Source organism: Linepithema humile, chromosome 4, assembly GCF_040581485.1.
Source record: "Linepithema humile isolate Giens D197 chromosome 4, Lhum_UNIL_v1.0, whole genome shotgun sequence".
NCBI lineage: Eukaryota > Metazoa > Arthropoda > Insecta > Hymenoptera > Formicidae > Linepithema > Linepithema humile.
This window is the reverse complement of record NC_090131.1, coordinates 15,475,126-15,501,649: the sequence shown is the minus strand read 5'-3', so window position 1 is coordinate 15,501,649 and position 26,524 is coordinate 15,475,126. Positions and strand designations below refer to the sequence as shown.

General features: G+C 41.3%; 1 protein-coding gene across 13 annotated transcripts in view; it reads right to left on the bottom strand.

Moving 5' to 3' along the window:
* LOC105676868 (nucleolysin TIAR) overlaps window positions 1-26,524 on the bottom strand; it is a 395,737-nt gene that overhangs the window by 120,155 nt on the left and 249,058 nt on the right. The window contains exons 1-2 of one of the 13 annotated variants that reach the window (XM_012375072.2): window positions 23,273-23,517; window positions 20,220-20,715 (exon numbers count right to left, since the gene is read on the bottom strand). The exons of 11 other annotated variants lie outside the window; for them this stretch is intronic. In XM_012375072.2, the coding sequence (XP_012230495.1) occupies window positions 20,220-20,397 (178 nt within the window). In that variant the 5' untranslated portion in view covers window positions 20,398-20,715; window positions 23,273-23,517. Of the gene's footprint in view, window positions 1-20,219; window positions 23,518-26,524 lie in introns of those variants that run through there. One more of the 13 variants, XM_067353319.1, reaches the window with a different exon arrangement.

Below are 26,524 nucleotides of genomic sequence, written 5' to 3'. Positions count from 1 at the left end.
CTCAATAAAGCTGTCTTCATGAGTCACCAGGAGAATATACGTTTAAGAGTAACAAATATCAGACAAGAACAATGCTGGCTGACGCGTGTCATTATAAGTATATTTGAAATCTCACACAGATATCAGTATTATTTTCCACAATGATCGCGGAATTTCTGTAAATGCCATAGTGAGGGAAAAAAAAGTTAAAAATTGTGTATCTTTATTCTGATATTCTGCTTCTTTTATTTTAAATAAGGAGTGTGCAGAAAGATCTGCGTGACAAGTGTTCGTCATTTTAATAAACGTAGTGTCGGACGTTCCACGAGATCGCATCTGCTTTATTGTTGCTGCTTTTGACAGAATTACGCACGTATCGAATCGAGTGACTGTACTGTCATTTCGATATCGCGTGGAAATGCTATGTATACAAATAGGAAATTCATAGGAATGCACGTGCAAGACTTCGCATACAGGACGAGCGCGTCAATACAGCTAATTGTGTATCGGTGTGCACGGTACACAGGACATGTTGATCCGAATGCGGCGGCAACAATGCACGACGCCCACTAAGCAGACGTTTAAATTCAGCGACACGTAGCCATCCTGACAGGATTGCCTTTTTGTACGTCCCTTCACTGGTGCGGTCGCGCCAGCATCGGCGACACGGAAAAATCACGAAGGGAATTCTGGTGATGGGCGGAGGTGGCGGTTGCATGATTTAACTCTTACTCCCGTCCCGCTTGCCTCTCCTTTCCCCACCGAGCCGGGATGTAATGATCTGGGAAATTGTGCCCCGATATGCAATATCGACGCGAGTAAAGAAGCGAATACCTAACCGCGATATACGCGCATCATAGGCGCGTATTTATAGGTGTCGTGCATTCGGATTTATTCATGGCTGTCCGCGTCTATTTCGCCGCTCGTGGTGCCTCTCGAGGAGGAAACCTTGTGGCTTGTGTATTTGAGAATGGGAGAACAGTGCCAGGTGAGATATGCGCGTTCACTCTTTTATACGAATCCGTAGATAGCAAGTTATAAATGGATAGTTTATTTTGCAACTAACGTCTAGACACTTACTTTGCAATTAGACCACAGTTTCGACAATTTAATTAAAATCGTCATATCTATTTTCGCGTCATATCTGCATTTTATGAACATATGCAACTTTGTTCAACATCGTTTCTACAATAAGCGTTAAAGTAACGGCTAGAAATATACAATCTAATCATGCGTCTTTTGAGTGTAAGATAAAAAATTTACCACCGCATTGTTATAGATATGTAAGTAATTATAAAATAAATTATTCGTAATGCTGTGGATAATATTTATGTTTAAGTAAAGAGTATAAACATTTTTAGAACCGTTTACAATAATTTATTTATCATTGAATAATAATTAAAACAAAAGAGAATGTATCTTAAAATTATACACAAAATAAAATTTTTTATTTAAGATACAATAAATAATAAAATAGGCTTTCTTTCAGTTTTTAATAAGTTTAACAAACCGGTATTGAAGATAAACTCATATTTATAATTTTTACGGTGATAACAATAAGTAATAAGAAAAAAAAAGATCTTAAGATTTTACATTGTCCAAGTATTCGTAGCCTTTTTAAGAAAAAGAGAAGCGAGGTTGAGAGACACTGCATAGTTAAACCCTCAGCGGGAAGAGGGACGGTAGGGAGGATACGAAGAGGAAACGGTCGCCATTTCCTGGTGACGCGAAGACTCCCAACCCAATCCTGAGCCATCAACCCCCAGCGAGCACAGTCTCACTCTACGGCGAGCTATTCTCTGAATATTTTGGTAAGATGAACGTGGTTTCCGTGATATTAGAAGGGAATGAATTTGCGCCCAGTTTAGTTAGAGAATGTATTGTCCCCCGAAACTGTTTTTCATCTTTCTCAGTAGAAATATTTTTCAGTCGCTCTTGAATTTCAATTTCTGCTAGGAACATTTGCAAATTTAGGACAAGTAGCCAGTGTTGCACAGATTTTTAAAATAAATTCTTATATTTTTAGATTTTGATCAAAATCAAAGATGAATTTGTTTTTTTTCTTTACACGCTTATGATTTGGATTTAGTATTTGTATATATATATTTTTAGTCTTATTTTTTTCTAATAAAAAAAATTTACTAAACCTTTACTTTTTGCATTTATTTATTTACTTTTCACAAGTCTTTTTTAATGTCAACATTTTAGATATTTAAATGAGATATTTACAATTGGTTGGGTAATAAAATTTATTTATTAAATAAATAATTACTATAATTTTCAATATATGTTTAGTAATATAAGCACAAAGTCTCTTTTGTAAGAGAATGGCTTTAATCCTATATATATTTATACATATACACACACGTACAATGGATATGAAACGTTAATCGATGATTGCTAACGGTTCAGTGCTTGCATTTCCATTAGCTAGTTAAAATAATAAACAGGATACAATGACACTGGCAAATCCGCACATAATATAACTGTCAATTAATCGGATGTAGGAAGCGACAAATTATTCCTCGGAACATATGTCTGAAAATATTTTATATTTTTTTCTCGGAACGTTTAATTAAATGTATATTCCATTAAATCTTCTTTGTTAAAGTTATATTTTAATCTCCAATTTCCTTTTAATCCTATTATTCAAGATATTTAATTTGTTAATATAGATTTTAGAGAAATATATTCTCTCTTCTTTTTTAGCGTTAGCGTTTCATTATAAACAAACCATGCGACATCATTTTTACGATATTCACCGGTGCATCCGGTAAATAACTGTTTCCATTTGATGTTTTATATGCAAACGGCATCTAACAGGCGTTTACGATGAACCTACGATAAATGCTTTTTAAAACTTTACCGCTTGTGTTTTTGTAACTTTTGCGATGGTTAAATGCCTAAAAGATGGTAGGATTATAAATGTAAACGTGCATTTGGGTAATGCACAGAAGAAATCTGATATTTTATGAAACAACGGAGCACAGTCCAACAGACAGGAAAAAACATTTTATTCTCTCGTAAATATTCCGCCCGTATATTTTGCAAAACATGCAACGAAGGGGAGCGAGTGTAGCGAGAAGTATAAACATGCGATAGCCATGTGTAACATTGAGCAATGATTTTCTGACTATAATATTTGTACTGCATTAACTAAAAGCTAAACTTCTTTCTTCCAACTGCATAAATGATAAATTTATGCAATTATTAATTCATCATTGTGTCATTAACAATGTAAATAATTCTGCTGGGAAGAATATGCAATATATATGTATATATGGTATATAAAATAAAAGTATGCAACAGTTTTTCTTCCGATACACATTCATAAATTATTTAAATCATACTTTAAACTGAATCATTTATCGAATTCTCCTCTCACTTTCGTATTCGCATTTCAAACAATTGTTTCAGTCACGTCACATTGAGTTATTCCTGTATTATTTAATATATTAACAAAGGTTAACATTTATAACGTTAACCTTTTCCCATCTCATATACATTTCTCTATACGGAATTACACATACGGAATTCTTTATAATATTCGCAATTCGCAAATGTGAAAGCATATAGTAAATTGCATGTATATACCATAGTATCTCATATAGCGTTGCGCATGTGGCAAAAGTATATTTACCAGATATATGAATATTATCCTAAAATCATTTGCAATGCATTATAGCGATTAAATCGGGCCATTAAAAGATCAGCTTTGTACGCGAATTTCCAATCGTGGTGCGAACGTTTCGTCGCTCATTTATTTAATCCCGGTACGCGCGGAAAATTCGCGGGAGCACAACAACCACCCCGCCCGTGTAACAGCGCGCCGGTCGAACGGGCGTTAAGATGCAAAATTGTTATTCCTCCTTCGTCGTATCGCATGGGTGTAAACACAACGAGCGATACGCAATATCGATACCGTGGATTTCGCAGGACCGTTGGTCGGCGAGCGTTTCAGAGCGGTCGTTTCGGCGTGCCCGGAGCTTTAAAGCATGCTGAAAATAAATTATGCACGCACTTCGCGTACGAATGTGCACGGTCGGTTGGACGGTGCTTTTCACGGGAAACGGCTTAACCGAGGGGAAAGGGTGGAGGCGTCATGAGAGAGGGTCGCGGCGGCGATGAGGGGCCGCTATATAGGATGGCTGTAGGGTGAAGCGAGCGGAGGCGACGCGCGCGCGGGGTCGGCGCGGGTGCGAGACGAGTCGAGGGGGATGCTCGCAGAGGAGAACTGCGGGAAACTGAAACGTGGCCAAATCGAAATTAACTCGCGCGTAACAAAGCCGCGACTGAAATATTAATTATCTGAAAATTAGTTGGATATGGGTCACCAAACGATGAGCTATGTGAACAGCAAGGCGACGCGGCGGGGGTGGAGAGCACGGGCGGTGTGTACTTGTCGTAAATACGCGAAACGAGAGCGCTGGCGGCGAGCGTTTCACCCCCGGAGCGCTGCTCTTTACAACACCATGACGCGCGCGGAGCGGGCGCGCACGTTCATCAGCTTTGAACGGCGCCTGAAAACCGCGTCGACCGCGCCGCCGTCCGAGTGTTGCCGATATAAACTTTCTGGCGCGCGCGCGCGCGCGCAAGAGACACCCACTATCGGTAGTTTCTTCTTGATGCGGCATGTTGTCGGACGGCGCGCGGTAACTTTATCAAAGTCGTTTCCAGGTTTCTGTCTCTCCACATAGCTGCATCCACCTCGTCCGTGACGATTCAATCTGTCGGACGGATTACACCGCGCGGAAGAAAAATATAGCCGGACCACGGCGAAGCTCTGGCTTTGGTTGCGCGTAATGAGAAAGGAATTTCGTTGCTAATGGTGGAGATTGCTTTTGTGATAAAAGACTTTATTTACGATTCATTAAAAAATTTGTGTGTACGTTGCTTCGTTCCATACTTTTTATCCGAGACGAATAATCGCTTTACGGCATGCCAAATTGTAATATGTGTTTTCCCCGTCAAATTTGTATAGCGAGTTAATTGCCAGCGAAAAGATGTAAATCAACAAAAACGTAGATATGAGATGTAGAAAAGTTTTCTATTCGGATGTACTTAATCGGTGCAGATAGCAAACATTGCGACTAAGCGAAAGATAAATTGATTCGTATAACAGATGGCGCACACGGTGTGCAAAGGAGTCACTCATGTTAAATATTTGCCGCGATGTACAAACGAGAAAAGCGTAAGCGAGATCGACGACATGTCACACAGGTAAAAAGAAGCAATCGCGAGAGTTGCTCGATTGCTCTCAAGGCACAAACATACATCGCGCCGGATACCGATTTAAAGCCCCCGTACGTTAAGTATATAACGGGATAATGTATGCTCGGGGACTAACAAGGGATAGCGCACGTTACAGCCACACAATCACGACCACCACTAATGGAAATGACACACACCTGACTTGCGCTAACTAACATTTAGTTCGAACATGGCGTGCAGGTTCTGTTTGTTTGATTGTTTGCCAAAAGCCCGCAAATATTGGTCGATCCATTTACTATGCACGTTGCGCCCATCCCCAAACGCGTTACAGCGCATTCGCGTTGGCTTTCTCCGGCCGGCAGCGGTGGCGGAGTTTTAAAATATTTGAGTTTCATTATTGCATTGTTTCCTGGATTAGCAAAGGTTGATTACATTCCGCCGTGTAGTCGGTTGAAAATCACGCTCCCTCTCGTGACCGTTCCGCATCCGTTATGGCATTAAAAAGATTGGCGACGTAATATAAACTTACTGCCGGCGTGTATACATCCTTTACCTACTTAACTCTTAATGACTCAACGTCGAGTATCACTCGCCGCAAAGCTTACCGCGATATGTTTCTATCTAGAACGGAAGCGAATATGTTTTACGCTGCTGATGCAATCGAACCGCAAAGTGCGTGACTCATATTGTCGAAAGAGATGATATAAATAATACAATCTAAAATGGTAATCGTAATAAACTAAACAATTTATGAAATTTACGAGAGAATTTTTAAAAGTGAAAACCTAGCAGTGTTTGCTCCAATTTCGTTGTTTTTATGAAAAGCAGATAATTATCGCGATGACAAAAAAATTAAGTGGGGATGAAAAGTACGATATGAAACGTTAATTGTTCTTCTTTCCGATAGATTTTACTTTTGACGGTAATTAAGAGATACGGTACACGCGATACGCTGTCTCGTAAAAAATCAGGCGCGCGCATCCGCACGGAGTGCTCTTGAGCTGACGATGTAATAAAAGAGCTCCGAAACGCAGTGAGTCAAATTACACCAACGAGAATTTATGAAACGAGCACGTGAGTGCAGCTGGTGCGTCCGATGCGTCGGCTGATGGTCTACACGGTGCTCGGGCAGTGTGCATCCTCACTGCGACACGACATCAGTTTTTATTTTCTTACATTTATGTCGCTGATAACTAAAGTTTCCCGTATTGTCGTTAAATACGGTAGAAAAATGATAAATCGACGGACTTTTGAAAAGTTTGCCGCGTAAAGTACTTTTTACTCTACAAATAACACAAATGAAAGTTGTGTGGCATCAATTTCGTAACGTAACAATTAAAAATGAGAGGCGATCGGAATATTATCCGATCGAATACCGTTGAATTCGCTTTTATGAAACGCGCTATATGAAACGATCCTACAGAGCCCGGATAGTAATAAGAGGAATAGATTCCGTATTATCAAAGCTGTTAGTGGTATGCCATTGTGGTAAGTCTGATCTCGATAGCATACCTCCGGCTTCTAATCTCGCATTAGTATCACATGCACCGAATGACGAATACTATAATGCTATCTCATTGCAGAAAGACGTATGTGCGTTTTCGTCCAATTATTGCAATGCTTGTCGCGATATATTTGTAAGATGAGTCGCGAAAGGAGCGTATTTTGGAAAGAAGATAAAACGAGGTCAGGGTTATCCACCACAATCGTTTCCCTTACTGCCCCTCAATTAGACACATAGCATTTCCTGTTCATCGTTCGACTTCGCGACGAACTTTGACAACCATCCGAAACTTTTCGCGACTTCGTTCATTCGTCTAGCTTTCCTCTTAAGTCCTCACAGCTATTAGTTCCAGAGTTCTTAAGGTTCGCTGGAAACTGTCTTCGCGAGCTCGATAAGGTTCTATCCCACTGAACTCGGTGGAAATTTCATCCAAATTTCCTCGGCCGTAAAGTTGAAGAGTCGACGAAATCGCATTACGCAGCATAGGTGCAATAATATAATATTGCTCTCTCGAGCGACGATTGGTTCGTCGCCGCGGCGCGCGGGCTTGCGGCGCTTGAGAAAACTTGGAATTACAACGCGGTTGTGTGAATTACGCTTGCCGATCGCCCGACGGAACGATACACCCATAAAATCGGTGGAGACTGTACAGCATTTTTGCCCGTTGCAAGTTTCGGTCACTCGGATGAATCCGATTCAGTTATTCTTCGCAGGTCTCGCGTAGAATTGGATAGTTGGAGAATATTGGAGGGAAGAGCGACTCGCGCTGGCTGGCTGGCTGGCTGGTGAAGAAGGTGCCATGGCACGGTTAGAAATCGAACGGGGAATGGAAGGATCGCGGATGAGGACGGAGGGATATTAAAGGTCGAGAGTTGAGACACTGGGTACAGAATATGTGACTGGGTGGCGTCTATCCTCACTCATTTGGTATTCCGTAGGATGTCTACTCCTCCCTATCTATTACCTCCAACTTTCTTCAATCTACGCGTTTTGCTCTCGTTTTACCGATTTATGGATCCGGCGGGTTCACTACCGGGCTAGCTTTGTTTGAATTACCAACCCGCTAAGGCGGTTAGGCGGTCGCCTATCAAAGTTTCCAGCCCCGCACTTACCGAGCGCCCCGCGTTTCCGTGCGAGAGTATTTTCAAATACCACCCGAAGAAAGGAGCGGGGCCGGTTAAGCGGGATAGAGGGGAATGGACTGCTACTACCGCTTTCTCACTCTTTTTCTATTCACATAATATCTTCTTTGAACCCGTGATGAAAAACTGGAAGGGCTAAAAAGCAACCTCGCCTTCGCGAACTTCCTTTGACCAACGTAAAGTAGACGACCGCAGACTTACAAAAACGCTAGACCTACGAAAGCCGATCTTTCACTGCTCGCCCGCCGAACTCCTGTATATTCTCGTTCGATTTTCCTTTCATACGTCACGCTAACATCGCGCGCCGCCGAATTACTCGTTAAACTCGTTTGAGGAAAGTTAGCCATAGTGTTACTGACAACGGCCGCGTTGAAATAATTTCATTAAGCGGAATGAGGTGATCGTCACGTAACGGGGCGTGAAAGAAAACGAAGTTGGTGGCAAATTAAAGCGACACGCGTTAATTTTACTTCCCTTTGAACCGCGCTTCTTTTATTCTTTTGTCGCGGCAAGTGCCAATTAAGTATAAAATGGAACATTTACGATTGCAGGTGGACAGCAGTTGAAAGCGTGAATTAAAAGTGAAGCGCTCTCCATATTAAAATAAAATATTTAAATGTGCATTGAATTTAAATTCGAAAATCGAGTATCATTGCGCAGTTTTTATTTACTTCACTTTTTACAACGCATTTTTTACGCTATATAAAAAAAAAAAAAAAAAAAAAAAACAGCGCAGCTCGTTGAGACAATTATAAATATTATTTTAATCATCTCTGTCAAATAACTTGTATAAATGTGCGAAAAATTATTATGCGCATTGTCTGTGAAACTTATGCGCCGGTGACGATGATATGCAAAGAACTAAAGTATATATTTGGCTTGAAAACTGATCCCACCTGCACCTTGTTCGCGAAAGTATATAGATTCAAATCGTTGAACAAACAGCTTAATAGCGGAGAGAGTAGACCGGTTGCCGATTTGTAGGAATGACTCGATTGCATGCCAGTGAGACGAACAGGATTGTTGTCCCTGAAGAGTAAAGCAATTCCGCGCGAGCACCAGCTTTTCCAGTATCCTATCAGTATCTCAGTTTCGTTTAAGACGTCTGCCATACCCCGCGAAAGGTGAGCGACTTCTATTTTCAGATAGCTTTCCGAGTAACTTCTCACTCGATGTCGCCGCCTCCTTTTTTTTTTTCACCGGCGCAATGGGCGCCTTCGATCTCCGAAAACAAGATAGATTATTACATCAGTGTCACTTCTTTTTGCCCACACCTCGTTTTCGCCGAATAAACAAAGATGTTTGATTTCCTGCTCGAAAAATCACACATAATGAATTATTGACGGAGAATGGAGAGAAGGAAGAATCCAGTGGAATCGGCTGCGCCGATTCGATTGATGGAAATCGCGGCGCTCAGATAACCAGGTTTTATCATGCTACAACCATGTACGCTCACAATCCTGTGAAACTACCGATCCGCACTGTCGCTGCTTTGTCATCGAGATTTCGGTCAATTTGCGGATTATCCTCGATCGCGAATTTTAATAGCGGCACCACCGTGGTCGATAGACATGCACTGCTAGGTACGCGCGTACACACGCGTACGTACACTTACACCGCACGCGTCTATACCGGCGGCGCATTATAGATATACACGTCCGCGGGGAATCCCGCTCCAACAAATTTCGTTGGAATTGGAATAAAAGTAATTAGAGGCATTCGTGTTGTCCTGTAATTAGCTTGTGTGCGCACTTTCCAGCACGCTACGCCCGACGACTAATGCGATTCTTGTGACAGCGTCGTCCAATTTCATGCCGCAGTATCGCAGCCGGTTATTCCAAGGGACACGAAACGCCGTTTATCTATCTCGTGGAATAAAAAGGGTAAAGTGGTGAGTTAAGGGGATGGGAAGGGAACGTAGTACGCGGATCTACGTCTCTCTTCGTTTTCCGCTTTCTCTCGAATTTGATCGTTTACTAGTGCAAACCGGCCGCAGCTAGATTGCTCGCTCAATTCAAACGCGCTAGATGATCTTAATTAAGATTGACAAACTTTATGCGCGGATTATTTCATCACCGTTCGCCGACTTTTTTCATAACGCGAATGTCGAAGCGCCTTATAAGAGACAAGAAAAAAATGGCTTCTCCTGCGTATTAAAATTTTCAAGAGTGTAAATAAATTAAATCTTCTTTCTCGTTTAACTCCAAACGAACTAAAGTTTTTAACAACTTCCATCGTGCAATCCGCTAATATTTTATGCAAGTTATGATCCGGAGGTAAAATTATAAGACACGAGTCCTAAGAGGTAAAAAACCGTCTTGCAAAGGGAACTATACTACGCGTGCAAAAGAGTCGTTGGAGAAAGCTAGAATATGCAAATAGATGTGTACAAGATATATGAAGAACATGCTGTTGTCTTACGTGCGCTGTTATATATCAAAGCTTCCTCAAATCGTGCTAAATTTTTTATTACGCTTCCTACGTTACACATCTTTTCAACTGAAATTGGATTATTTACGGAAAAATAACACGTCTCGTGTCGATAATTTTCATGAATGTGGAAATTATTTCTGCGTGTCTGTGGGTCTCAAATTTAAATTACATCCGCTTTTCAGTCTTCACTTTTGCGCGAATAGTCGGACCATTCGTGCGCGATCAACGCCTGCCTGAAACGTGCTTGCCAAATTACGATACGTTTTTGTTCAATATGTTTAGCGCTGGCAGAAAAGACCTAAAGCACACGGCCATGTCAGGTGGCACGGACTAAATTGGAACTGTCCAAACTTCAACATTCCTTTCGTAATTTGTTGCAAATGGTATGCAAGTCTTGACGTTACTGCGCCGCGGTTTTCTATGTCCCTCGTAATTTTCGCGAAAGCTCTTTAATTTTCGCGAAGACTTAACGTGTTCGCCCGCGGCGGCGCGCCGCGATTTTCACCGGGTCGCGGTGATTCATGGTCACGCCGTACCATTGTTTGGTCGCTGTTTATAAATCACTATTAGTTTATAAATAGGACCCGCTGCTAATAAAGTTTCCCGCGCCTGGCTTGCGCTCATCACGATGTGCATCCGAGCAATTTAAGGTGCTCATAGTCGACCCTGCGCGTAATTACTCTCTCTCTTTCTCTCTCATTCTCACTCTTTCTCTCTCTCTCTTCTACATCTCGACCTTTAAAGGTTAAAAGAATGGCGGCTCGCGAGAACGTTGGTCGCTTCGTTGGTTTTATAATAAAAAATATATCTCAACTGACAAAGAAATATGAAAGCAAGAATTTTGAGTATAAATCACGATCAATGCATTGCTAAAAGTCTAATTGAAAGATAACATCATGATGAATCAGAATTAACTTTTTGTTTACTATCGGGCTACATTATTTTAAAATAATTTTCGTTCAGGCGAAAAATATGCATCAATATATGACAAATAAAATAATTTTAATTAAAGTAAATGAAAGAAATTGAAAATAAAATTTGATAAACATAAAATTTTTACACGAATGCTCATCATTTACAGCAGCGTAACCTTTCAATCTGGAGCACTCATACAAGTAGATCAAGTGCTGGACACAGCTCTACTTTTATATCACGGACCTTATTCACGTAATATGCAAAAATCAATACTTGCTTATGCATACACGTGTACGCACTGTGCTCCGGCGCATCTTCAATTAACTTCTACAATAAACATCGACTCTCGATTTCGCTGTTGAAACGCAAGTCGCGGACTTAATTTCATCGAGACTGTTACGCTTAATCTCGAGTACTTCTTAAAAAAGTGCAAAAAAGTGGAACGGAACAAAACACGCGCGGGGACCGATTGACATTAATTGCATAACTTCGAGAGGGCGTCGAGAGGCCGCTTCCTTTCTTTCGGACATCATCGACAAAGACGGGTTAATCCGTTCTGCGCTATCGGGCGAGTCGCTCGCGCGACGAATGACAATGGCGGTAGATAACAATGGGGTAAGAAGGAGGGAGGGCAAGGCTGCCCGAGAGTACTACGAGTGGAAGGAAAGGCCGGGGACTTGTCCAAGAAGAATCGCCGACGGGTCACTCGTGTAACCCGTGGACCAAGCCATTGCTACCGTCGTTCAGATTTAGAGTCGGGTTGAAGGTGGATGGCTACGCCGTTGCCCGCACCGTCGGGAATAGCTTCCCAAAGCTGGTGAATCGCTTGATGCGGCAGAAGGCGCACCGAGATCACCGCGCGCCGGTTGACGGCGAACCGAGCCGTCTTCCCCTGGAAATTAGAGAAACTGCGCCAGGCATGGTGAAACGTGCGAAGGGAGAAACGAGCTTAAACCTGAACATCGAGAGAGGATTAAATAGCAAAATATCACTCAGAGCGGTGCACAGAACGCGTAGCTTGCAAGCCCCGGCATTTGAGAGAGAACGATGGGTATTACGTGACCGAAATATTTACCTTCGGACTCGCGAGGGAAAGAGAGTGAGGGCGCGCGGATGGAAAGGAGAGGAGGAGAAAGCGAAACAGAAGCGGAGAAGAGAGATGGTGAAAGGGAACGAAAGAGTGGAGAAAGGGTGAGAAACTGCGTTCCTGCTCGACCCTGAAATATATAGAGAAAATAACGTTCCTGGTCTAACGAGAGAACCTTGACCATTGACTTGTGCAGTTCCCGCTTGAAACGTGAGTTTAATTTTAAAATTTTAATCGAATTATTGACGCATTGATGTGGAGAACCGCCTCTTACATAGCTTGACAAATAAGAATTTCTATCGCGTTGGAAGTAGCGCACAATTCGGCAAAAATAGTGTAAAAATAAGGAAAGAAACGACAAAATTCTGCAATTCACGGAAAAAATTTCAAAAATAAAATTTTTCCTAAATTGTAGTCACACATTATTCGACAAATTAATATGCTTACTATATGGATAATTGTTCTAAATTGCATTTTAATCCTACAATATTTTAATAGTTATTTGCAACATTTTTTAACTTTGTTGAATGTATGAAATGCATTAAATTGAAATGTAAATAATTTATATTTGGGGAAAAAGGACAAGTTTGTGAATATTACAGGTACTTTCCGCGAGAATGTAATAATCGCGATAGTTTGTCATAGGCATGCGGATCGCGGCACTTGTTTAGATCCAGTAGTAAACCCGCTGTATCTTCTTGCTATTCTTATCGCGACATCCATAGTTATGCTTCCACCGTATACATTTTACAACGCTCCATTAACGACAACGGCTAAAGCGCCAGCTTTCCCACCCCCGTTTTTTTGTGTTAGTCCGTTCCTGTTTTTCTCGTTTCCGTTTCGCGGTTCTCAAGAGAAATCTCATTTCCCCGCCTTGCGACGTAACCGACCCGCATTTTCACCTTTAACGAGCATCGCGAAGAATAACGTAACGCGCTAAATTAACAATTAAGACCTAAACGGCTGGTAATTAAGCGACGACGCTGGGAGACGGAAGAACAGCTAGCGCAAGGAAACGAATCTGCTGGATGCAGCGAGCTGTAGAAGACCCTGCTAAGTTCAAGAAGGGATAAAAGAGGGAACACAAGTAGGGATGAATGAGAGCGCGGAGGAGAGAATGGCGAAAGAATGAGGGGAAGCTTAGAAACGATGGTGAATTTAGTGGAAATGCATGAGAAACATCAATTGTTTTCGAGAGAAAAGTGTCAGAAAATTTAACATATCAAAGGTGGGATATGTCATGAATCGATTTATCAGCGTTTCTTGATGCTTTGATATGCACATCTTAAGAACGCGAACGTTTCACGGAAATACTCTGGTAAGCTCGTAATATGAGCAATATTTATTGCATCGCATGTAAAAGGGACCTGCTTGTTAGAAAAAAAGTATTATAGTAAATGAAGGACTTACAAGAAGCCGATTTACCAGAGAATGTCATATCAAGAATACAGTTGCTTTTGGATACAATTTGTATATAAAATGAATATTATTACAAGAGTTCTTTCATTGAATATCAAGATTTGCAAGATTTGATATTTAATTTGTCTTACAAATGATTGTCATGGAAAGTTTATAAAAATAATAATTTAATTCCAATTAATTGAATTTTATTCCAATTAAATTGATTGCATTCGTCAGATGTTGCACTTTTGTAATTAAAAAAATCAATTAGTATTTTTATAGATATTTTTACGAAGTTAAAACAAAACCGTCCTTTAAAATTTGATATCGTCAAACAGGATGTAGTCCGTTATTCCATATCGAAGAAAGTACGGAGTTTATGTAATTGTGAGCGGTTTCAGTAATTAAATTACGGTGTCTATTTTGCCGGCATCAATCAATGCGCGAGCGAAAGTTTCTATTTAGCATACCAAAACATTTTGCTGTTTACACTAGTCGCGAGTTCTCAGAACGATATTGATTTTCCATGTCGATACGTACTAACTTCCGAAGGGCGCCGCGAGTCTATTTTAGATGTAAAAAATGACCGACGGCAGTTAGGGGCTTAATTTCACATCTCATAAAACCGCTGAACGGTGGCTCTGGCCCGGCAACGATCTGCTATTATATCAAGCGAAACTCTGCCGCTGAAAAACGGCTTTGGCGTTCTCGTTACTGTTGCGCGCGAATAACTTTTCGTATATCTTGTTTTCGTATGCAAGAATGTTCTGTAAATAAAAATAGCGCACAAGTTGCAGCCTTGCTTTCGTATGGTGTTGTTTGCAAGAGTTCGAACCCCGTCGCCATATTACGCAAATGACATAAAACAATTAACCGTGATAATAACGTTTAAACTTGACACTTTGTCGCATGTACATATAAAGTAATCAACTATAATAGCCACAACGATCCTACTTGGACAATTACGTAGATGTATTTAATTGTAAGCGCAATACACCATTTCGTAATTGTGCGCGAAACTGCAACGCAATGTATATACATATATATATATATATATATATATATATACAATACATATATATATATATATATATATATATATATATATTGACACTCGCTGATAGAACTGTTATAACCGATGTAAACGTCGTTACTTTAAATATTGTCGAATTATTACTCCCGATATCGTGATAATATCCCGATGAATTAAAATGAAAATTATTACGCGACAGTTTCACAGTCACGGTGTTTGCATTGTTATACTCGAGATCGTGTGTCGATACGCGTGCATATTGTCAACGGGATTTAGTATGATGCGAGTCGCGCTTTTATTTTTACGACGTTATTATTTTATAACGTCAATGCGCGATGCGCTTTTTCCCGGAGAACGCCTGTTATATATGGGCGAAGTATAAAAGGACAATCTGCGTGCTTGCCGTGAATTTCGAATTTTTCCACTCCAGTGTTGGGAAGCTAATAACGAAGAAATATTATGTGCGGCTCTTTTTATCTTAACGGGGGAATAATTTTTTTGGAGAATCTCTTGTATCTTACACAAATACGTTATGCAAAGCAATTTTGAGGAGGTAACCTAGGGGACTTCCCCGGGGGAGTAATTCGGGCTTGACCTCACAAATATCTGCGAGTATGTGTATAAAATGTTCCCGCACGGAAATTGGATTGTTATTTTAAAACGTACAGAGTACTGCATATATAGAAACTAAATCGCCAAGCCCTTGCTGTTGTTATTTGGCCACAATAATTTTCCGGAAGTTTTATGCTCGTTCTCGTTTGTAGCACGAAATGGATATGCAACTTATTTCAAATGTACCTTGAATACAGCAAAAATATGAAAATAAATTTTATATAGCTTTGCTTACAACACATAGATATCAATTTGTATACGAATCTATACGCGCATACCAGACGTGTACATTATTTAAATTTAATTTTTCAAGAGTGAATATCGCAAATAATTACAACAAATTTCAAACAAAAATATTGATTAAATTTTAAAGGTTTAAAAGAACTAAAAGGAGGACTCTCTTAACTGTAATCAGTTTGACGGGTAATATTCATGATTATAACTTTTATACAAGAAAATGCCCTCGATAAATAAATTGAACAGGAAAATCGGGTCGTGAACGGGAGATCCATGACAATACCTTTATTGCATCTATGGCAAGCCGATATCCAGAAGGGGATTACAATGATTATACAAATACCGTGAAAGTCTTGAGACATTCAAGTAACGCGGCAACGGCGCTCTTACTTGTAGAAGTGATTGGCAGATCGTTGGTGGGAGGAGGTTAACAAGGTATTGTTTCTTTCAAGCTAATCAAGCTGGACGCTTTACGAGCAACCTATACGACTCATTTTTCCGTTTTAATTAAGATAAAGGTCCAGCGGATAGCCGGCTGGACAGCAACAGATTCCGCATAACACGTAATATTGATTCCTGCTACAAACGCTAATTCGAAATGTGTCCGAAATTGACAAATGTTTATCGGTCACACATGTTACCTTTATCAACCGCCGAATGTTGCCCGCTGTAACGAGACAATATGAGTAATTCTGAGTGATTTTGAATGATAAATTAATCGGTTAAATGATTAATTTTATTCACCGCATACACGCGGCGCGCGGCGTTTCATATTTATAAAAATAACGTTGAAAAATTCTCTAGAAAATTGAGATTAAAATGGAACGATTACTGAAATTACTAACGCCACCTCTTGTTTAATTGATGGCATGAAAATATGCAGGTTTTACACTGACACGTAAAATGCACACGCCTTTTGACCAAAGTGTATGTGTCATGTGCGTTTTGTGTTTTAGTTTGCGAGCTCTAAAGCTGTAAGTACGTGGAATCGATCGGCACTACCTCGTGTTCGTGAGAGCGACGCAGAAAAAAATTGCACGTTTGAAGGTATGACACTGCCGATGGCAGAGTCGTAGCACGAGCAGTGATGGTGTGCACGATAACGCGGAGAAATTGTACAATAATTATACGAGTGCGCCCGTGAATAATTAAGCGTATGGAAGCACTTACGATGCATTCGCTCGCCTTGAATAGCGCTGGTACACACAGCATATTTCATGAGATTTCGCGAAGCACAAGCGTGAGCATTCGTACGTCCGGCAGAGTTATTTGCATTTAAATATTTGTATTGGAGGATATTATTAGCAGAAAAATCTGAAGTAAATAAAACCGTTGCATTTTTATTATTTTCACTATTTTAATATCAAATTCAATATTTTATTCGTTTTTATATGTCTAAAGTCTGCGCGAAAATTAGTTTAAGTTAAAATGATATTGATTAAAAATATAATATTTAATTTTATACGTGGATTTGCACATATAAATCTTTATTATCTTTGACAACAATATTTTTTACCGGTAATATTTGATTTAACAATGATAATTAAATCTGGACTCGCAAAACATTACCGTAACATGTATGTCGTTTTCATCTAATAACGTCTTATTGCGTTTCAAACAAAAGTCGATGAACTGCACTAGTATGAAGCCACTTTTGCTATTACGGCAATAATCGATGACTAAGCCAGGGCAGTAGGCCTTTTGAGAAACGTATAACAATCACAGGTAGATTAGAGCCGACAGCCGTGCCGCAACGACAGGGTGTGTCGCTGTGAAAAAACTCCCATTGAGAAAATAAGTAGGCCGGCGAACGAGTATTGAAAAAGTTTGCAGACATTTCGTTTCCTGTCTTCAAGCAGTGCGCAGTGTGTATTCGGTATTACAGCGAATCGCTATAAATTTTTCTTTACGAATAAGCGATTATTTTCGCAAACTGTAAATTGCTCACACACGGAATTATATTAATTTCGCGTGGCGCGGCTCTCGCGACGCGCGACGCGAATGCCATTGAATTTTTATAAAAGTAGTGCCGTCACGCGAAACTCGATTAATTTTGCATAACGAAATCCTCGCGCAATTGATAGGCAACAACAACAGATGCAAGTAGGTATTTTCATCGAGAAATAGAAGTAATAGAAATGATACCTCCCTATTTATCAATGTGAGAGCGCGACATCTGCAAATTAGCGCGACTCGTCCCTCTTTCGGATATCACGACTCATCTCGCGCTCTCGGAATCGGACCGACGCGCGCGAAGTAAAAAGATTGATGACGTGTCCTCGATCCGTGTATACCCTCGCGAAACGGGCGATGCAAAATCTTTCATGACTCGCTAATGTTTTGTAACAGTTCTTGTTCTGGCACAAACGTTGATAGATCGTTTCATTGACCAACGACGAGATGAAGCTCGTCCGTCGCCCGCGAGAGAAGAACGATCGGCGCGCGATCGGGACGCGATAGAGACGAATGAAAAAAGAGCGCGTAAAAAGCGAGAAGGAGATAGAGAGCGGTGGGAAATGAGAGGAGAAAATCGCGGCAAGGTTGGTGGAGCGATGGGTAGTAGGGTATCTGCCTATTATTCACGCGCGAGATAGGTCGTGGGGTGGGGGTTGATCTAGCTCGATCTATGAGAGCCCGGGGGTGAGGCCAGACTTAGAAAGGTGGGTTAGGGGTTCGTGGCGAATTCTTATAAATCAAAACAGACACGCTATCCCGTCTCATAGGGTGTTTCCACCCTTTCTTACGTCGGCATCTATGCCTTCTTACTTCCTTACCTGGCCCTGGCCGACTGTTGGAAATAAAGGGAAAAGAAGAAAATAAAATATGACAAGGGGGGGCGCGAAAGCAAGTGTCGGGAGGAGTAGCGCGGGGCGGAAGTCCCGACATCTCGGATGTTGATGTATTATTGAGTTTGTCGTGTATTATCGGTCGCTACCCGGCATCGTTGACAAAGGTGGGCGTCGAGAGAGAAAAAAAAAAATTATTAGCGCAACATATCACCGCGCGAAACAATGGAGGAAGGAACTTTTATGTGTTAACCGTGTAGATACTGATAAATATACGCGACAGGTGAATTATCTAGCTACTAAATTAAATGAAAGTAATTTGGTGATTTACGGCAAAATAGAAAAATGTTGAAAGAATGTCATTAAAAAGTGGAAACTTTCTCATTTCCGCACATTTGTCTATCTAATATCTACTCATTTTTGTACGCCGTAAAAAGAATGTGAATTTGATCGCCTCCTGAACATTTTCGCGCGATAAAAAATATTTTCGCTCACAGACACGCTACGCGGAATCGACGGCCGCCGTAAGAAGTTTGCCTCGAGTTACATTACTAAGCAGCACGGTATTAGCCTACCCCGCGATATTATACTGATATTCGCCATCGAAAACAGTTTACTACGCATTGCCGCAGCTTACGGTTATGTTTCGTTTTGAGAATAATATATGCTGCACTCGCATGCACGCTGTTATGCCGCCATTTCTCTGAATAAGACATCAGCTTTGGACGTATTTGGGTAGTGAATATTTAATGTTATCGATATTGCCTTAAAAGTCGTTTTGTGCGGTAACGGGCGTGGAACTGTTTAGTGCATCGTGCAGCGCCTCCGCCTGCGCCACGCGAAATTGATTCAAATTTTTCAAAACGCCGTATTTAGATTTTATCTGTCTCTGGCGGTTAAAAATGCAGGTACAATCTCGCGCCGGACTGCGCAGCGAAATGCGACGGCGTCGTATTATGAGCGGCGGCATTCTCGCGTTACACTAATGCAATTAAGAGTATCGTAATCCTGAACGTAACCCGGCCCGCATAACATAATTACACGTCTCTGCTTATGTGACGCGACGTAATAAATGTGTATAAATATATTTGCCCAAAATATAGTCTCACATATCTCAGCCGGAACAATCGCTGTGCAGCCACGAGTGCTAAAATACACGTGCAAACATTACAACTGTTGGCACACAAAGCGATACGTAATTCCTGCTTCGTAAATCGTCTTGATAATGTTAACAAGATCGTTGCTGTTAAAACTACGAACCTTCTTATTTTTACACATTTGTCCGTTTAATCTCCACCCTTTTTTTGCATGTGTTAGTCTTAATCGGCCCGAAACATGCAACCGGAAAGATCCTGCCATTAACTATTCGAACGAGCTCTCATATCTCAGTAATGATGGACAACGATTTGGCTATTTTTGCATCCAGCACCTAATATCTCATAACTGACGTTGGAACGTGTCTTCTTATAGCACTCGTCTAATTTACATATGATTTATTTCAGCCAAGTCAACTAGCTACATTTATTTATAGACCCATCCACCTACATTCGATGCTCATGCATGACATTTTGCGATTTTCTTTTTTTTCCTCCATCATATTTTACAATCCAAATTGATTTCTGCGTGTTAACAATTGGCGCAATATCGCACCGTCACGATTGCAGAATACATGAAACAATTCGCGAAATATCCGCCGCTGCATTATTACACGTCACGCTTGCTCGAATCGGGGAGAATTCGCTTCTAAAAAGACCGGGAGGAAAATTTAATTGCTGAAACGCGGGAAAATCGAGGGAATCGAACATCTGCAATCACCATCGTATTACCGAAGCGCCAGTCACACAAGCGGAGAAACATAGAAAGGACGAAGAAAACTTACGGGGGTTCTGGACGTGCACGGGAGACGGAGGGTTGGTTCGCGTGACGACGACCGGAGGAGGCATCTTGGCGTGCAAGGCGGCGAGGCATGAGTTCGCCACGTCGTAGATGAGATAAGCACCGTAGTATCGGCCCGCACTGCCCATTTTCAATTTATTCTTACCGGGCGCAACCGCCATTTTCGCGTATCACGGCCGCAGATACAGCCGCATCCACCTGGCGCGCCGATTACCACTTCTCTCCCGCTCTCGACGATGATCGGCCGCAATTACCTGGCCGGATCTCCGATCAGATTAGGAAGCGTGTACTGGATCATCGTGACCTCAACCTTAAAAGTGTTCTCTCATAATATATTCCCCGGTCCTCTCTCTCTCCTACGGCTTCGGATATCGTAGCGATGCACGCGTCATTTATTATCGTTCCGCCGTAACACGGATTTCACATTCTCGTTAAGGATAATGCGGAGTATCTTGCGAAGCTTGAAGAAGATATGGCTTCTGGGCGTTGAATACAAATTGTGAACAACCCGCGCTTCTTTTCGTGAGTATGCATCGCGAATAAAAAAAAAAGAAGAGAAAAAAGAAAGGGGGGAAACGAAAAAGAAAAACAACGCAAATTTAACGAGCTAACTGTTATATAATGAGTGTAAAAATAAATCTTATATCAACACCAGCTTCCACCAACACTATTTTTATCGATCCCGCGGAATTCAAGCACGCCGACAAATTGCAATTTCCTTTTCGCACGTCCAGTTACTACATCAGAGCACTGATTAGCGGACCTTTCAAGACAATGAACCGATCATTAATCCAGCATGTCGGTCCGAACGGCAGGTTAAATAACCGACATTGCTCGCGGATCGCACGCGCGGCAATTCGATTCTCCGCAACCACGGCGAATACCACTTGGAACTAATTATCCGAGCGCGCGCAAGTATTTCGTCCTTGCATTCTCGTGACGAAGCGCTGGCACTGATTTCGATACTGCTCCTCGAACGTGAAGCCTCGATACACCGCACGGCGGTCGGTGGTCGGGATCGCTGGGCTGGGCAGTCGAACGGAAACGGTGCGGTTCCGCGGAACGGAAGCCTGGACCGGAAGCGTCACGAGTCAACGGGCGCCTCTCTGATTGCGCGCCGTGGTCGCGGCTAGATAAAAATGTGTTCGAATGCCGCTTACGTAGCCGGTATAGCTCGATTGCACGGAGTACAAGCCCGGCGATATCTCGTAGTCCGACGCAAAGCTTGGGCGCGAAGCGACGAAATTGAATTTCTACGTGGTGACCAAGGAACGCTCGCGTTTAATAAACGTTACGTTGCCGCGGTGTGTTCGGCTGAGTTTTTAATTGGCCAGCGCACCGTCGCGCACTGACTTCATGCAGAAGCAATAGGAATAACCGCCGCGTCAGCGATATATTATCACGCCGCCGTGCTTCCCGGAAACTTGATACGCGCGCTACATAACAATAGACGAAAACGGGTCGCTTTAATCGGTCAATTTCGCGGCGAGTTTACCGCTGGGTGAACTGACCGTTTAGATATTTACGAAGATACGGCGTATTAAGAGCGGTGCAATGTAAATTAACTTTGCCATTATTTAAATTCTGCCAATGATAGTGCGCATTTATCTACTCTGGATTTGCTTCATTCCGCTTGACACTATCGTGAATGAGGCAGTTTTCGACTGTAATTATATAATTAAAGTATTATTGAAATTTCGCACAAAGGCGTAGAAAGTATAGATTATTGCCGTGCAAAATGTACGGCGAGTTGTCGGAAATTTATTTGATTAAAAACATATTAAATAAAACTGCAGTCCAGCGGAACAAAATTTATAAGCTTTCTTGTATCTCAAAGCTACATATAAAAAAAATGTAATAATAATAGTTATTGTATATAGTAATAATAATTAAGTAGAATGCTGGTAGGAAGCTGGCTAATGTGCTTACTTCGTTACGATGTAATTTCATATTAACGTCTTTATAAATTTAATCCCATTTTATCTCGTTGCCGAGAGTTGCAGGCGCTAGAATTATGATGCACGGCTCATGCAGAATTATGAGAATCGTCTGTATTGATTTTCGAGGCGTTACAATGTATTGTTCAAATTTTAAGTAGCTTGGCGGTAGGCCAAACGCTACCGTCTATAAATCCGCATATTTGTTAACGCCGCCTTGCATTTGTTAATGTTACTTATACGCGTTGCCTATATATTTCATACGCGCAAATCGCTTTGTTTACTCCCCAAAATTGTCAAAAGATTACAAATGTTACTACTATCTATCATACGTGGAGAATATGCGCGCCAGAAGAAAAGGCCTAAAGTTATTCGAACATATACTTTGCGATTCACCGTATTTAACTCTGAAGTGATGTACAATCACACCGTGAAATATCGAAATAATCTATGTTCTTAAAACGGACCCGAATTTTCATCACGGTGCACAATTAAGTCCACAAATTGCAGCGCAATATATTGCTGTAAAAGCACAATTTTAATATGTTTCGAGAGTTGTAAATGCGTGATCAAAAATACATAATAAAATACAGCAATAAAAAGCTTGAAGAGTCTATTGAAACCAAATGTAATAACGCGCGCACAATTTTGGAACAATAATCGCCGTTATCTGAAATTACGATATTTTGCAGGGAAACGATATTTTATTCCGTTAGCCCTTTGACAACAAAGCGGTTTTGTTTTTACTTTGATGTGTGTTATATCCAAGGCAGAACCGGGCAATATTAATCCGATCCGAATAGTAAATGCGTTTTGTGGTGCGTACAACTGTTGCGCACCGGACAGACGCAACATCGGATTGCCGTATAAAAAATGTAATTGCAGTCCCAAAATAATGCACGAGTTGCCGGCTGTTTGCTTCACCGTTTTTACATCTGCCACGGTCCGGCCGTCCGTTCCGTCTTCAATAATTAATACGTTCATATCCGGTTATGCGGATGCGTTCTATGCGCATTCCCTATGCATTCTCCCGTCGCGCTCACTCTATCCAAATGGTCATCATCGCCCGGATCCACACGCGCCGTATGCTGATCATTACCAACTGAAACCGGCGCTCCTGCAAACAATAGGCATCGTCGTACGGTCATGCTTGAGCTATCACGCCGCGCAATTATCGGAATCGATTATCTATCGGGTGGAACTGCGACGGTTCGCGGTCGGAACGCGTGAAAGTCGGATATACAGTGTGTATTTCACACGCGCACTCGTGAGACTTGTAATGAGACCAGCGACTAACGAGATTTCGTCGATTCATTCGCGTTGCGAGAACGGTCAAAAGAGTACTGCGTAGGCGACCGTGAGCGGTAGCTGTCGGGCCCCGCGAGACATATTCGCTCTTATCGCTTTTGCATTATATGCATAAGGCCGTGTGCAAACACAAGAGGCACTGGCAAAATAATTATAAAGCGCAGGCATATATATATATATATATACGTTTCGAGTCTTCCTCTTTCTTTCGAGTAATAACAAGAAATAAGAATGTAAATGTACGAAAGTGCGAACGGCTCTCATCAAGCATCGTTCCAATTGCAGAAACATCACCGTCGGAGTGAAATAATAATAGACTACACAGCGCGTCTATATTTTATTACTTAACTTTATATAGGTCTCAATATAGGTCAACTTTTTTTTAACCCTTTCACGTGTTATTGTTGAATACTTGTAAATGTAGGACGACAATTGCAAACTACAAAGTTTTCTAATAAAAACTTTTCTATCTTATAATATGCAGTTGTGAACAAAAAATTCTTTCTTCGTAGTGCACAAAAGCCTTGTAATTCCGAGGCTGTTTATATGGATAAATGAAAAAATTATGTGCCGAAATATGAATAAATGAGGGAAGAAAATATTATCGATATACGTTTAATTAATTTTTCAATTGACCTGTCCGTCCTCATTTTCTTTATTAATGCGCGTATATTCAATTCAAAATAACAATGTCATTTTGAATCTAGTCTAAATTTAATACTTTCAATATCCTGCAAATTTTCGCATAATTTAAGTGCAATAATGCAACGAGAGCATTCTATCATTCTTGCGAGTTTCAGCCTAGAATCGATAGTGCTCACCAAGTATTTATATTCCGCTGTGTTTCGCGACACACTCGTGATTCAATTCTGTCCCACATCGCTTATATATTTTTCCTTATCTCGTTTTTACATTTTATCATATCTCGACTCCACACGCACGTCCGCTTTCGTCGGGCTTGTCGCTCCGTTCTCATGTGGTCACTTCAGTATGCACGCCGGCCTAAGTGCAGCTCTTCGTACGTGCGTCACACACTCGTTGCTGGTGGTTGTACAGGCGACGGACGTATCGTATCGCACACGGAGAAACGACGCGGCTCGGTTACAACGCGAGCGTACCGGCGACAATGGCACCGACGGGACGCGCGACAGGAAGGTGGCCGTATCAAATGCTTAACGGTCGACACAATGCCACGCCACATATACCGATACACGGTCGCTCCGCAGAGCAAGCGCGATTGTTGGTGCATCGGGCGCGGACGCACATTGTTATTTCCGTCGCGAAACGTTTGACCACAAGCGCTAATTTCACCAGGACACCGCGAATCGTATCTTCAACTGTCTACGACACACGATTACGAGCGGCGATGCGCGCGGAGCAAGCGCTAAGTCCTTCTCATGGATGTAAATTGGTTTATATTAACTCGCACAAAACGCATTATTCAGTTTGGTGAGCTTCCGAGGTGGAAACATAATAGTTGTCTTCGTGTACTTATTGTTAAAACACGAGTGTGAAATTTATACGGAAAGAATATGGAAAGAGGATATACATATATTGTATATATATGCTATATGCAGGAACTCTTATAAAAACATTATTTCAGTCAATTGCAATGTTTGAAATACGCCATCCCCGCTCGCAGAGATATGATATTTTGCTGTGATCACAAATGCATAGTGATTAATATGATCTGTAATGTCCAAACATTTCATATAGTCATCAGCGGATTAAATGAAAACGGAAATGACGTTGACATTGTTCCGAAATTAGATGCACACAATGCCCGGTATAAATACACGTGCGTATGCGAGTCGGGGACATTGTTATTCCCTGGTGCAACGCTCGACCACGTTACAACGCTAATTTCAAAGCGTGCCGTTAGCGAGTTGATGTAATTTATGATCGCGAAATATATAGACGTGATCAGAACATTCGTGCGTAGCGTGCACAAAAGATATTTAAACGAAGCAATCGGATAAATGTAGGCGGGATCACTGTTTTTCGACAAAAATATAAAATCACATAACCGGCCAGCGCGTGCAAATGTGGATGATGGATGAAAACACTTTCGAGTACGCGGGGATTATCGTTCTTGCTACATCAGACTTTAACGATTTAATGTATGCGGAACGTTTACACCGTCCTCACACTAAGCTGATCGTAAAACAATCTTTAATATCTATTATCTAGAATCGATATCAGCGCGGTATCTCGAAACTTTCGAGAGCCACTTCGCATTACAGTGCATTTAATTGCCAAATGATCGTTAGAAAGACTATGAAACCACGAATTAATGTCATAGATGCATTTATCGGCTTGGAAGGCAGATGGTGAATATAGGCTAATGGTTAAAGTTGATTATATTGCCAGTCACAACCGACACCCTTGAGTGGTTAACAAGACAATCGCTTTCACAATCGACGCACTATAATGGCACGATGAAGAATCGGAAAGTCTGCTAATACGTTTCGTGATCTGATTGATATTCAAGAACTCGTAAACAAAATATCATTACTATTATTGATCTTATTATGTCCTTTCTTTCTGCGAGGAAATATTAACTGCTTGTAGGAAAATTTTTTAAGTAGTACAAGTACTTTTTATTTATACAGAAACGATTTCACCGTCTAAGAACTAACCGACTCTTAATGCAAGGAAAATTTCCCGACAGAAAAGTTTGATGGATTTCAATAGCGGATAAAAACTATATAATTCTATCTGTTCTTTCCGCCCGGCGTTCAAAAATATTTCTTCGGCTGCATATATTTTTTATCCCCTTTTTACCACCAGTTGCACTCCGAGGTCGGGGCGCTTCTTTCATATCGGATTGCATAAACGTCTTTCGAAGTCGTTACAAGGCCGCTCGCATAGCTCTGCGGATGTATTGTTCTCGGATTCTTAGGTACGAATACACTCGCCGTTCGTATGTTACAATTCTCACGAGCGTGGTGTCTCTCGCCTGTATTTCCTCCAGAAACTTCATCCCGAGACTTTCGCACGTATACGTATCCACTACTCACCACTTACGCGAATACACTCAACA